The sequence below is a fragment of the Sturnira hondurensis genome, unplaced genomic scaffold (assembly GCF_014824575.4).
Source record: "Sturnira hondurensis isolate 20B ecotype Veracruz unplaced genomic scaffold, ASM1482457v3 Scaffold0003213, whole genome shotgun sequence".
NCBI lineage: Eukaryota > Metazoa > Chordata > Mammalia > Chiroptera > Phyllostomidae > Sturnira > Sturnira hondurensis.
In genome coordinates, this window is record NW_028075844.1 from 1309105 (window position 1) to 1322812 (window position 13708).

General features: G+C 46.9%; 1 protein-coding gene across 2 annotated transcripts in view; it reads right to left on the reverse strand.

The window, feature by feature from the left end:
• Window positions 1-13708, reverse strand: part of MAST1 (microtubule associated serine/threonine kinase 1) — a 28037-nt gene that overhangs the window by 11296 nt on the left and 3033 nt on the right. For both annotated transcript variants that reach the window (XM_037041874.1, XM_037041872.1), the window contains exons 4-10: window positions 12158-12236; window positions 9537-9697; window positions 9348-9423; window positions 8960-9169; window positions 3737-3838; window positions 3524-3656; window positions 3377-3444 (exon numbers count right to left, since the gene is read on the reverse strand). In XM_037041874.1, coding sequence (XP_036897769.1) covers window positions 3377-3444; window positions 3524-3656; window positions 3737-3838; window positions 8960-9169; window positions 9348-9423; window positions 9537-9697; window positions 12158-12236 — 829 coding nt within the window. The remainder of the gene's footprint in view (window positions 1-3376; window positions 3445-3523; window positions 3657-3736; window positions 3839-8959; window positions 9170-9347; window positions 9424-9536; window positions 9698-12157; window positions 12237-13708) is intronic.

Here is a 13708-nt window from a genome sequence, read left to right on the forward strand (position 1 = left end):
GGTTGATGCAAGATTCTTCACTGTGTGACTCCTTTGAAACATTTTTATCTTTTTTAGGGACAAAGATATTATTCACAGAAATATTACACAAGAAGATCTATGAGATTTTTAACATCTGTTATGTTTCTTAGAATGTGGCCTATACCTTCCTTCGGGCGGTCGCACAGGCAGCGGCTATGAATAGCCAGACACGGGGCATCACGTCCTACAGGTTTAGTGGCTTCACACTGAAATTGTGAGTATGAGCCTCCTCCCACTGCCTGGAGCCCACGGGGTTGAAGCCTGTGGTTTCCACAGAAGCACCACCTACTGTATTTGCCACACCAACTAGACTGACTTCTGGTTCTACTGCATGTGATTGTGCTGGGAAGCACAAAGTTCCAGAATGGCAGAAATTGTCCCAGAAATCGGATGTTGTGCTATCCACCTGAAACGGGGCCTGCTTGACCAAATGCTTCGCTGGACCACCACGGCACGACAATGAAAGGGGGGCCTTGTCCTGCCTGATCACTCCCTTCATAGCCCAGAAACAAATGAGTTCAGCTGTAAAGGACTAGCTTGCTTTTTTTTGCATAAACCCTTTGAATTTTTATCATTTCAGTAAAAAAAAAAAGAATTAAACTTGAATGGCCTACTTAACATTTTGCAAGAAGAAAATAATAAGGTAACATTTTGATTTGTTTATGAAATGCACATGGCCTGTCAGAGCTGATGTGACAGTGAAAACTAATGTTCAAAGAAATGCTGCTGCTCTTCCACTTGGGGATTTTTTTTAAAGATTTCATTTATTTATCTTTAGAGAGAGGGGAAGGGAAGCAGAAAGAGAGTTCGAGAAACATCAATGTGTGGTTGCCTCTCACGTGGCCCCCACTGGGAACCTGGCCTGCAACCCAGGCATGTGCCCTGACCGGGAATCAAACCAGCGACACTTTGGTTCTCAGCCCACGCTCAATCCACTGAGCGACACCAGCCAGGGAGGGATTTTTTAAATTAAGCTTGATTGATTGTTATGATCAGTTGTGTATGTTTACATTTATTAATTCAGCACGTATTTATTATGTCTTAAGAACTACTTTATTTTTTAAGGTTTTATTTATTTACTTTTTAGAAAGAGGAGGAGGGAAGGGAAAAAGAGAGGTAGAGAAACATCAGTGTGAGAAATACATCAATCAGCTGCCTCTCATACACCCCAACTGGGGATCTGGCCTGCAACCCAGGCATGTGCCCTGACTGGGAATCGAACCTGTGACCTTTTGGTTCACAGGCTGGCATGCAATCCACTGAATCACACCAGGGCCAACCTTGGGATCTTGATTTCCCTGAAGGTTCTATATGAAGGTCGAATACAGGCTCATTAATGGCAGTCTGCACTGAGGTCCTGGGGACTTACAGTGGCATTTTTGAACATGGGATACCAAGCCTTTCTGATTTGTGTCTGAGGAAGGAAGACAAAAGCCAAGGCCAGGTGCATGAAATGAGGGGCTTGAGTTTGTAGTTACCTTGGAGATTTTTCCTTTTTGAAGTAAAATGTTATTAGACATTATTTGCAGCACGCCTCCACGTGTTGGGCAGTACGATTCGAAGCATTATTTGCCTTATCTCAGGTCTTTAGTGACATTTTCTGTGTCATTATTATGTGTTTAGTGCACCATGGGAACAGAACACCCATTTATGCTGCATTGTAGACCGATGACTGTTTTATTAAAAAGGCTGTGGCATGGAATCTCTTTTGCTTTTAAAAATGTTATAGCATTTAGATGATTATTTATTTTGATTGTGGAATAAATACACGAATGAAAAATTTAAAAAATGAACACAGCCTAAAAATATCTGACACAAAAATTGACAGAATTACAGGGAGAAATAGCTCAAAACAATGATTTAATGCATCTCTTTCGGAAACTATGAGATTAATCAGGCAAGATAAATTAATAAAGGAATAGGGAGATGGAAGATTTGAATCACTCAGTGAACAAGTTCGATTGAATGGAATTATGTAGAATCCTACAAACAACAATTAAAGATAAATACCTTTTTAGAGTTTTAGACTTTTGAGTGATGTTATTCCATTACCTATTCAAAAAATTAAACAAATGGCCCTGGCTGGTGTAACTCAGTGGATTGAGCACGGGCCTGCCAACCACACGATCGCGGTTCGATTCCCAGTCAGGGCACATGCCTGGGTTGCAGGCTGGTTCCCTGCAGGCCAACTACCAGCAGGGGACGCAGGAAAGGCAACCATACATTGATGTTTCTCTCCCTCTCTCCTTTCCTTCCGATCTAAAGATAAATAAATAAAATTAAAAAAAAAATTAAACAAATGGCATGTATAGTGAGATTCTTTAAAAAATATATATATATATAATTTAAATATATATAAATATAAATATATATATATATGAAAGATGTGTGTGTGTGATTTTTTCAAAAGAAGGCCCAACCCCAGATTTGAGGCAAAATCTTCTGATTTCTTTATTTTGCTTCAAATTTTTGAGTAACACTAGACACTTCAGAGAAAACACACACACGGCCGTTACGGCAGGTAGTTCCTGCTAGACATGTGCAGCATCTTCCAAAGTGTGGTTGGCCTGGCCATTCTCACCACGCTGAGCTCTCAACACAAAAGACACTCAGCTCACTCAAAACTCCATGCATCGCTCCTTCATAAATTAAACACAGAATTACCATATCACCCAGCAATTCCACTGCTGGGTATATACCCAAAAGAACTGAAATAGTTGTTCAAACAAATACCTGTACACAAATGTTCACAGTAGCAGTATTCACACAACAGCCAAAAGACAGAAACAGCCCAAGCGTCCACCAGTGGACAATGGATAAACCAGTATGATATATCCATGCAATGAATTATTACTCGGTCACAAAAAGGAGCGAAGCACTGATTCATGCTACACCATGAATGAACCTGGAAAACACTTTCCAGACACAATACACCACAGAGTCAATGATTCCATGTATACAAAATGTTCAGAAAAAGCAAATCCGTAGAGACAGAAAGCAGGTCAGTGATTGCTGGGGGCCAGCAGGAGGGGGATTTGGAGAGTAACTGCCTACTGGGTACAGTTTCCTTTTGGGTAATGAAAATGTTCCAGAACTAGAAGAGGTGATGGCTGCACAACATTGTAAATGTACCAAATACATGAAATTGTTCATTTTAAAACAGTACATTTTGTGGTATGTGTATTTTACTATGAAAAGAAAAAGGCCCATGGAATAAGAACCTATTATTAGCCCAAACTGAGGCTAAGAGCAGAGACCAAGAGGTCTACCCAGCCTGACAGCAGAGAGCCAGGAGGGAAGCCCTGGCCTATCCAGTGAAAACCAGAGTACTGACCACTGGGCCACCTGGCCTTACCTCAGATAGGTCATCCTGCTCTGGTGTGTTGGAGCCACCGCTGTCCTGTTCCTCCAGGTGCACCACGTCTAGGAAGCGACTGAGAGTGAGCAGAGGCTAAGATCCCAGTGGGCTTGCCTCCAGCCCCCTGTGCCCACCATCTGTCACCTGGAAAAGGGTCCCGGGTGAGGCCCAGCTGGCGGATGATGTAACGAGGGATGTCTGTCTTGACAAGATGACCTTCCTTGGCATGGCCCTCAGCTGCCTCTAGCAAGTGGTAGAACTCCTCGGGGTTGAATTCCTGAGGCAGGGCAGGGGCGGGCTTGCGGTGGGCTCTGAGGGGCCCCCACCACCCCCCCCAACCCCTCCCAGCCCCCTCACCAGGCACTCCAGCAGCCTTGCAGGGCGAGAGATGATAATGAGCAGTTTCTTCACCAGCTGGGTGACGAAGGCCACCTCTAAGCTCTCAGAACGTTCATAGGCCTGGGAAGGAGAGCACATGGGTGAGGGGGTTTACAGGTGCCCTGCCTCAGCCAGGCCCTTCTTCCAACCCCACCATCTACACACTGCTGCTATTGTGGCATTTTATTTTATTTTTATTTTTTAACCTCACTCAAGGACATGCTTATTGATTTTTTAGAGAGGAGAAGGAAGGGAGAGGAACATCGATGCGAGAGAGAAACACCAATCTGTTGCCTCTTGCGCACACCCTGACTGGGGACCAAACCCGCAACCAAGATGTGTGCTCTGGCCAGGAATCAAAACCACAACCTTTGGGTTTAGGAAGTGATGCTCCAACCAACTAAGCAACCCCAGCCAGGGCTTCTGTCTCATTTTTCAGGTGAGAAAACTGAGGCCCGGGCCACATGGTAAAAATAATGATCACTATTATTATAGCAGACACTATCCTAAAACCTTCACTCTTGCCATTCATGCTCCCTCTGACTGACAGGGTCTCCCCTCAGGTCCTGAGTGACTCCCTACTATCTCCATCAGGTTACCGCTAAGTGGTTACCTCTTCACAGAGGCCTGACTTATTCTCCCCATCCCAGTCTGAAACTGCAGCTCACCTCCTGGTAGCAAACTCAGTCACAATAACCTTCACCTCCTTCTTTTTTCTATTATATGAATACCCTTCAAACATGTCATATATTAATTTACTTATCATGCCCATCGGGGTGAGGCAAAGAGGTACCTACCTTGGGACCAAAAACCTCACTCTTCAAGATCACTGATATTTTAATGCAATGTTTGAAAAGTCAAAATGAATGCCCAAAATCCATGACAAGCAAGACAGCAGACTTTAAGCAAGAACAGGATCCAGTGAGTGCTGTGTGCAGGCACGTTGGAGCTTAAAGCAAAAGGAAACGTGAGTGACAATCTATATGTGCTTTTTAGACATTAAGGTTTTTAAAATTTTATTTTATTTTATTTATTTATTTTTAGAGAGGAAGAGAAAGAGAGAAGGAGAGAAATACCAATGTATGGTTGCCTCTCGTGAGTCCCCTGCTGGGAACTGGCCTGCAACCCAGGCATGTGCCCTGACTGGGAATTGAACCGCGATCGTGTGGTTCGCAGGCCCACGCTTAATCTACTGAGCTACACCAGCCAGGGCTAGACATTAAGGGTTTTAATAAAAACGCTGTTGCCCTGGCTGTGTGGCTCAGGTGACTGGAGCATCGTCCCCTACACCAAAAGTTGCAGTCAGGCCCTGGCTGGTGTAGCTCAGTGGATTGAGCACAGGCCTGCGAATCACACGATCACGGTTCGATTCCCAGTCAGGGCACATGCCTGGGTTGCAGGCCAGTTCCCAGAAGGGGACTCACGAGAGGCAACCATACATTGATATTTCTCTCCTTCTCTTTTTCCCTTCCCCTCTAAGGATAAATAAATACAATCTTTAAAAAAAAGTTGCGGTCAGAACACATACCTCAGAACACATTACAAAAACCTTTTGGGTTCAATTCCTTGTGGGGATGCTTACAGGAGGCAACCAATTGATGTTTCTCTCCTATTGTTTCTCTGTCTTCCCCCTCCCCCTACTCTCTCCCTAAAATCAACCACTGAACATATCTTTGGGTGAGCATTAAAAAACAAAAAAATATAGTTTGTTGGAGCATCCTCCCATGGAACAAAGGGTCCAAGGTTCAAGCCCCAGGTGGGGAGCATACGAAAAAGAAAAGGGTAACTAATAGATGCTTCCATGTTTTCTCTCTCTCTCTCTAAGAGCAATGAAAAAATGTCCTAGGGTGAGGATAAAAAAATAGAAATAAATACATAAATAAATAATATATATTATTGTTGATATGTTTGCTTTTATTAAAACCAGAAAAGTAAAACATTCTGGTTTAATTACAAATAAAATATTTAACTTAAAATAATGTTGTTTCAATATACTTACTTTTCAACTTTTTCAGTAATCAGATTAATGTTCTAGGGGGAAAAAGTGGATCACTTGCCTCATCCTAGTCCCAACTCTAGTGCCCATTGTTTACTTTCTGTTTCTTCTGGCTAGAATGTCAGCCCCCCTAGGGAAGGGACTTTTATTTCCAGCTGATTTTCCAACTTCTAAGCCAGTGCTGGCCCCAGAATAGGTTCTTAATAAATATTTCTGGGACTTCCGCCAAGATGGAGGCATAGGTGGAAACACTGTGCCTTCTCCCACAACCAAGTTGGAATACAACAAAGGTTTAGTAAACAAAGACAGAGCCAAAGAACAGAAAATTGAACTATACGGAAGACCGGAAGACCGTTCAACCAGACCGGTAAGAGGGGCGGAGCCAGCAGCGGAGCAGGATCAGGCAGGACAGATCCCCCGACCCAGGCAACCAGGCAGGGCGGGCCTGGCCGGGGTGCGGGGCAGACTGACCGAGGTCGCACATTCACACACATTGAGACGGACCACACAGGCCCCAGCGTGCGAACCCAGTGGCGGAGGGCTCACTGCGGTCACACATTCGCACATGGGGGGACAAAGCGCGCGGGCCTGGTGGTGATGGCAGCTGTGGCGCTGTGGCGGCGGCGGTAGACAGGATCGCCATTGCTCCTCTCTGACCCTGCTACAGAACAGGCACGAACAGGCCAAAAGATGGCTCAAGAAGAACTCAAAGCCCCAGAGCCCATAACTCTAAGTGACCGGGAAATAGCCAGCCTCTCAGATGCACAGTTCAAAACACTGGTCATCAGGATGCTCACAGAACTGGTTGATTATAGTCACAAATTAGAGGAACATATGAAGGCTAAACTAATTGAAATGAAGGGAGATGTCCAGGAAACCAATAGCGATGGAAAGGAAACTGGGACTCAAATCAATGGAATGGACCAGAAGGAAGAACGAAACATCCAACCAGAAAAGAATGAAGAAATGAGAATTCAAAAAAATGAGGAGAGGCTTAGGAACCTCCAGGACATCTTTAAACGTTCCAACATCCGGATTATAGGGGTACCAGAAGGGGGAAAGAAACAGACACTAGTGGAAAACGTATTTGAACAAATAATAAAGGAGAACTTCCCCAGTCTGACAAAGGAAATAGACTTCCAGGAAATCCAGGAAGCTCAGAGAGTCCCAAAGAAGTTGGACCCAAGAAGGAACACACCAAGGCACATCATAATTACATTAGCCAAGACTAAAATGAAGGAGAGAATCCTAGAAGCAGCAAGGGATAAGGGGACAGTCACCTACAAAGGAGTACCCATCAGACTGTCAGCAGATTTCTCAATGAGAAATGACCTTACAGGCAAGAAGGGGCTGGAAAGAAGTATTCCAAGTCATGAAATACAAAGACCTACAGCCAAGATTGCTTTATCCAGCAAAACTTTCATTTAGAATGGAAGGACAGATAAAGTGCTTCTCAGATAAGGTCAAGTTCAAGGAGTTCATCATCACCAAGCCCTTATTATATGAAATGCTAAAGGGACTATATAAGAAAGTGATGATGAACAATATTAACAGTGAAAGGACAGCAAACACACAGTTATTAACAACCACACCTAAAACAAAAGCAAACCAAGAGGACAGCTAGATCAGGAGTGGAACCATAGAAATGAAGAACACATGGAGGGTTAGAAACAGGGGGGTGGGCGGAGGAGAAGGGGGGAGAAGGCACAGAAGATAGCATAGATGGTAGGTAGAAACTAGATAGGGGGGAGGGCGAGAACAGTGGGGGAAATATAGAATCTAAAGAAATTGAGACACATGGTTATAAACTAAGGGGGGGGGAATAGTGGGGGAGGGAGTGTGGGGGTGGAGGGGAATGAAGGGGGGGAATAGAACAAGTATAATGGTATAATCAATAAAATATATCAAAATAGATAAATAAATAAATAAATATTTCTGGCATTAAAGAATGAGTGAATACCATTTTTATAGCAGAAGGCACAGAGAGGTTAAGTGACTTGACAAAGGCTGCACAGTAAATAAGTCAGGAGCTAGATGTGACTCTAGGCTGTTTGGAATCTGTACTCTTGACTCCTATGGACTTAGTGGCAGAATCCAAACTCAAACCAGATCTGATGACAAAGTATGTAATCATACCAACATGCTGTCCTTTGGGGCAGAGGGCTGGGAGCAAAGAGCTCCATATTCTGGTCCTTCTGCCCTTATCTAACCTCATCACCTCAAGACAGTGCAGCAACATGGCTTCTGTGCTCTTGGAATTTTCCAGCCTGCCTCCTTACCTCAGGGCCCTTGCATATACTGTTCACCCTGCTCAACACACATGCCCTCCAGCTTTTCTCATAACTGCTACCTCCTAATTCTTTTCCCAATTTCAATGCCACCTCCTCCAGGGAGACCTCCTGGACTTAACAAGAGGGGCCCTAACACTCCAACCAGTTGCTCTTTCTAATTTTCTTTGTAGCCTTAAACATCAGCTGAAAAAATCAACTTCCTTGATTTGCTCATTTTCATGCTCCTGTCCATCTCCTATAGTAGTAGGATATCAGCCCCAGGAGTGCAAGAATATTTTTCTGGTTTGTTCACTGCTGTGTTCCCAGTGCCCCAGTACACAATGCCCAGCACATGCTAAGCATTCAATAAATGCTATCCATTATCACTGAATGTGGGCATCATTTTATTTACTTTCATTTATCCATCCATTCACCCATCTATTTAATCAACACTTATTGACCACCTACTGTGTGCTGGACACTGTGCTGGGCACTAGTGAAGTACTAGTGAAGCACTAGTGTGCTGTACTAGGACTACAACAGTGTACAAATAGGCAACGTTACCTCAACCTGTGGGACTGACGAGATATAAGAAAAAACGTACATTATGATAGATGGTGCTAAGTGTTAAGGTAAAACCTGAACAGGCAGTGGGTGATGAGTGTAAGCAGGGTTTGACATTTTAATAGAAGGGTCTAAGAGGCCAAACTAAGAAGGTGATATTTGAGTAAAGACCTGAAAGAGGTTAAATACCTGCCTCCCCCATCAGATCTAGAGCAGGCACTGCGTCCTTTTCTTCCACCCCTGAATTCTCAGCTCCACACCAGCGCCTAGAATGTGGTAGGAGCCCCCTGAGTGGATGTGGGGTAAAGGAAGGCATTGGCCTGATTTTGGGATGCAGAGTCTGGGATGTGGACGGCCTGCCCGTGCACTCACATCCTGCAGCAGCTTCTCTAGGTTCTCCTGCAATTCGTAGAAGTAGACCGTGGTTATGAGGCCGTCTCGGGACTTGGTCAGGCAGTCCCGCGCCAGCTCGATGATCTGGTGGTGAATGAAGCTGAGCACCCCATCGGCCAGCGGCAGCACGCTGTCAGGTTCGTAGGCTTGGGTGAATTCGCGCAGCTTCTCCTCCATCTGCGCCGTGGCCTGCGTGGAGGCATAGAGGCAGGGAGGGTGTGATGGCGCGCTGGGCTCAGCTCAGAGGCTGTGGCCATTAGGAGCCTGCGCTGCGCACGAGGGCCACCAGTGGGCGCGCGGAGCTAAGGCGAGCAAGGAGGGCTGTGGCCGCCCAGCTTGCCGGTGGCGTCCCCACCCGGACCCTCACCTTTGGGAACCTCTCCTTGTAGACATGGTTCATCATCACGATTTCGTTGTCATAGGAGGAGGGGGAGCGCCCGGGGCTGTGGGAAGAGAAGCCCGGCCTGTCCAGTCTCCTGCCTATTCGCGGGGACTGGAATCTTGCAGTGTACAAGCCCCCAAACTACTGGCTTGGAGTTGGTGGATGCCGACCCACCTGAGGCTCCGCGAGCGGGGCCGCACGGCCGGGGAGCGGCGGCCGCCATCCTCGTCTGTGATGCTCTCAGTGCTGCCAAAGTGTTTGGAGAGGAAGTGGAGCTCGTCCACAGTCGGCTGGTAGGGCAGCTGGTGCAGGCGTTCCTGGGAGGAGCAGGAAGACTGCGGCGGGTGGGGGGGAGGCAGTACCAGGTCAGGGCTACTGCGGTCCCCCCACAGCTCAGTCCCCCCACAGCTCGGGACCCAGGGCTCAGATTGGATGGCTGGCAAGGCTGGTATTAGGACCTGATTGTGATCCTGGAGTCCAAGGGCCCAGTTTGGTACTCTTGGCAAAAGAGGGACGGGACAGACATATAAGAACAGACACAGATGTGACTAGAGGGAATGTTAAAATGTACGTCAAACCCTGACTGGTGTGGCTCAGTGGATCAAGCCTCGTTCTGCAAACCAAAATGTGGCCGGTTTGATTCTGAGTCTGTACACATGCCTGGGTTGTGGGCCAGGTCCAGGGTTGGGAGTTGGGGGTTGGAGGTTGGGGGTTGGGGGTTGGGGATTGGGACTGGACAAAGGCAACGACTGAAATTGATCAGTGTTTCTCTCACACATTGGTGTTTCTCTCTCTCTTTCTCCCTCTTTTCCCCTCTAAAAATAAATAAATAAAATATTTTTTGAAATGAAAAATTAAAAAACAAATCTGAGTCAAGTCGCATCCCTCCTCTCTTCAGAACACTTCATGGCTCTCACCTTACTCAGGGTGAACATCAAAGCCCTCCCCACAGCCCACAAGGTTCTGCATGAACATCTGGCCCTGTCTCTCTACCCTCACCTCTGCCTCTCACTTGCTCTATTCCACCCACAGAGCTGTGGCCTTCCGGGTAGACCTTAAACAAGGCAGGCACACTCCTGCCTCAGGGTTTGTGCACTGGCCGTTCCCTCTGCTAGGAGCACATCCACTATGGATTACTCCTCCTCTCTCCAATTTTTGCTTCCATGTCACCCTTCAGGTTGGTCTCCTCTGAACACACACCTATCACTTCCTCATATTGCCCTATCTTGTTTCCTCTTGCTGTATTTATCTCTTGACTTGCTACATCTTTATCATTTATTGTTATTACTGTCTATTTGTGGGCAGAGATTGGCTCTGCTTGGTCTCTGGTCAAGCCCTGGCATGCAGCCAGGCCAAACACAGACCCATAGACATCAGTGAAGAGACACAAGGACATTCACTTGATGCTGTAGGCAGAATGCTCTTCTTAAACATCATGTCACTCACTCCCTTACTTAAAACTCCCTACCCCATCAGTAGCTATGAAAATAATTCTTAAATGCACACAATCTATGACCTTCAAAAGCACAATTTCAAAGAGTTCAGGCTGAAATTGTAATGCAATTTAATATAAAGCAAAAAAAAAAAAACTTTCTATGGCTTCCCCCTGCATTTAGAATAAAACCCACCCTGGCTGGAGTGGCTTGGTGGATTGAGTGCTGGCCTCCACTGAGGCAGTGGAGCTGGATGTGTTGATGCCATAGCCAGATGAACCAGAAGGTTGCTGGCTCAATTCCCAGTCAGGGCACATGTCTTGGCTATGGGTCAGGTCCCCAGTTGGGCCATGTGAAAGGCAGCTGATTGATGTATCTCTTGCACATTGACATTTCTCTCCCTTTCTTTCTCCCTCCCTTTCCCTCTCTCTAAAAAAGTAAATAAAATCTTAAAAAAAAAAAAAGAAAAAGAAAATCCACCTCTGCCCCCCCGCTCTGGCCAACGGGCCCCAGCATAGTCAGGGTCATTGCTTGCCTCACCTCAACTCTTCCACTTCCGACTCAAAGTGCAGCCACACAAGGCTATTTCCAGCTTTCCCAGTGTAGCTAAGCACTTTGTTGCCTCTGTGAGCTTGCACATAATGTTCCTCATTCCTTGAACACCCTTCCCTCCCTTCTTCCACTTGCCAAACTACTGCTGATTCTTTGTCTGGGCTTCAATGCCAACCCTTCCATGAAGGCTCATTTGACTCTCCACTCAGTTACGTCAGTTGCCTCCTCTCTGCTGTCACCTCCCCCTATATTACTACCATCACAGTTCCAATTCCCTGTGTTGTAAATCCCCTGTGTTCTCACTGGTCTGTCTCCTTCCATGAGGGCTTTGTAAATTCTTGGATCCTCCTCAGCTTATAGAGCCCACCCATCACATGACAGTCATGTGATAAATGTCTGCTGACCACCATACCAATGGATGGATGAGCAAACCAGAGACACAGGTAGAAAAGGGGGCAGATGGAGAGAGAGACACTTTGGATACTGCAGTGGGTGAGTAAATGGGCTCTGGGTAAAGGGTGGGGACTGGCCTTGGCCAGCTGCAGACACTTGGCAAGTTGCTTAATGTCATTATCTGGAAAATAAGTTGGTGATGAATAGGATCCCCAAGAAGGTATGTTGAGGGTGGAGAACAGGGCTGGGGCGAGGGGCAGGTTGAGACCTGCAATACACTAACAGATGGATAGGTGGCAACCTTGGAGGACAAGGAAAATCCAAAGCACTCATTAATGCAAGCCCAGCTGCTGGCCTGTATGTGGGCCTTGGGGTTAGAGGATCCCCCGCCCACCCATCCACCCCCCTGACACTCACCGAGACAGTGGAGCTGGGTGTGTTGGTGCCATAGCCAGATGAAGGGAGCGAAGCCAGAGACCAACGACGTCCGTCCGCCCTGGAACCCAGCCAAGGTGCTCAGAGGACACCAGGTCCTACCAGTACCCCCCACTTCTCAGGTTGTGAGAGAAGCCAGGACAGGATTAGGGGAGTATATCTATGTGCTCTGAGATAACTGAAGGCCCTCTAAATCACGGAGGTAAGGAGGAGGAAGTCTTTCCAGTCAGGGACGAGTCTCCTCTGCTCCTTCCCATGACCTCCTCTCTTGCCATACTCAGTTCACACTAGCCCCCGGCATGGACCCTCCCCAAGGGAGACCAGAAAAGCCCACTCGAGGAAATCATCCCAGAGGACCCTAAAAGTTGACCCCTAGAGGACCCCCCCATGAGAAAGCTCTCACAGGCAGATGCCTGGAATCTTCTCAGACAGGCACACTCTGACACATACTCTCACATCAGGTTCTCACACAGTTGCTTTCCTGGCCATAACCACTAGTGTTAAAGTGACCAGTGTGGTCAAGTTCATGTACTCACAGTCACACATGACTGGTACATGGACCCAAGTGTCAGTTTCCCATACTAGCACACAATGCACTCGCAAAACCAGGCATCCAGTCACATAGAGAAATAGACACTTGTAAAGACCCAGCACCCACACTCTAAAACACACAGCCGACACTTCCTCACATATACTCCACACTTTCACATTCACGCTTATACTCAAGACGCCCTCATGTTCTCAGTCACACATTCAAACCCTCACACAGCCACACATTCATTCACACTCCCACGTAGAGTACACACATGAGACACACTGGGTGGTGCATACTCCCTCACATACTCACATACATTTACAACCCTACAGTTACACACTCACACACATTCATACTCACATGGGGCTGCATACACATCCCCACAGACACATGTGCAGGCACAGGCTGCTTCATATATTCACAATCTCACAAACTTATACCCCCACACACTGGGGCACAGATTGCACAGTGGCGTGGACACACTCCCACGCACTGGACTCCTCCTTCATTCCTCCCTCCAGGCACTGCCATTGCTCAGCCAGCCTGCCTCCCAGCCCACCCTCCATGCAGGTGACCACATCATCAGCCATTTTTCTGGTTCTCTATTGCTCTCAGATGAATTCCATGGACAAGAGGGGTGCCTTCCTGCCCTGGCTAGTGTAGCTAGGTGGATTGAGCACCCGCCTGTGAACCAAAGGGTCGCTGGTTTGATTTCCAGTCAGGGCACATGCCTGGGTTGCTGGCAGGGACCCCAGTGGGGGGCGTGTGAAAGGCAAACACACATTGATGCTTCTCTCCCTCTCTGTCTCTTTCCCCTATCTCTAAAAATAAATAAATAAAATCTTAAAAAAAAAACCAACAGGGGCCTTCCACTGCCGTCCCCAGGGAGCTGTTGTAAGGGTCTCCTGTGACCCTTACAACACAGCCTTCAACGGTCTTTGCAGTGATTCCGGTTCTCTGGCCTGCCACTCCAATTCAATACTGGGTGTACAGGGGTG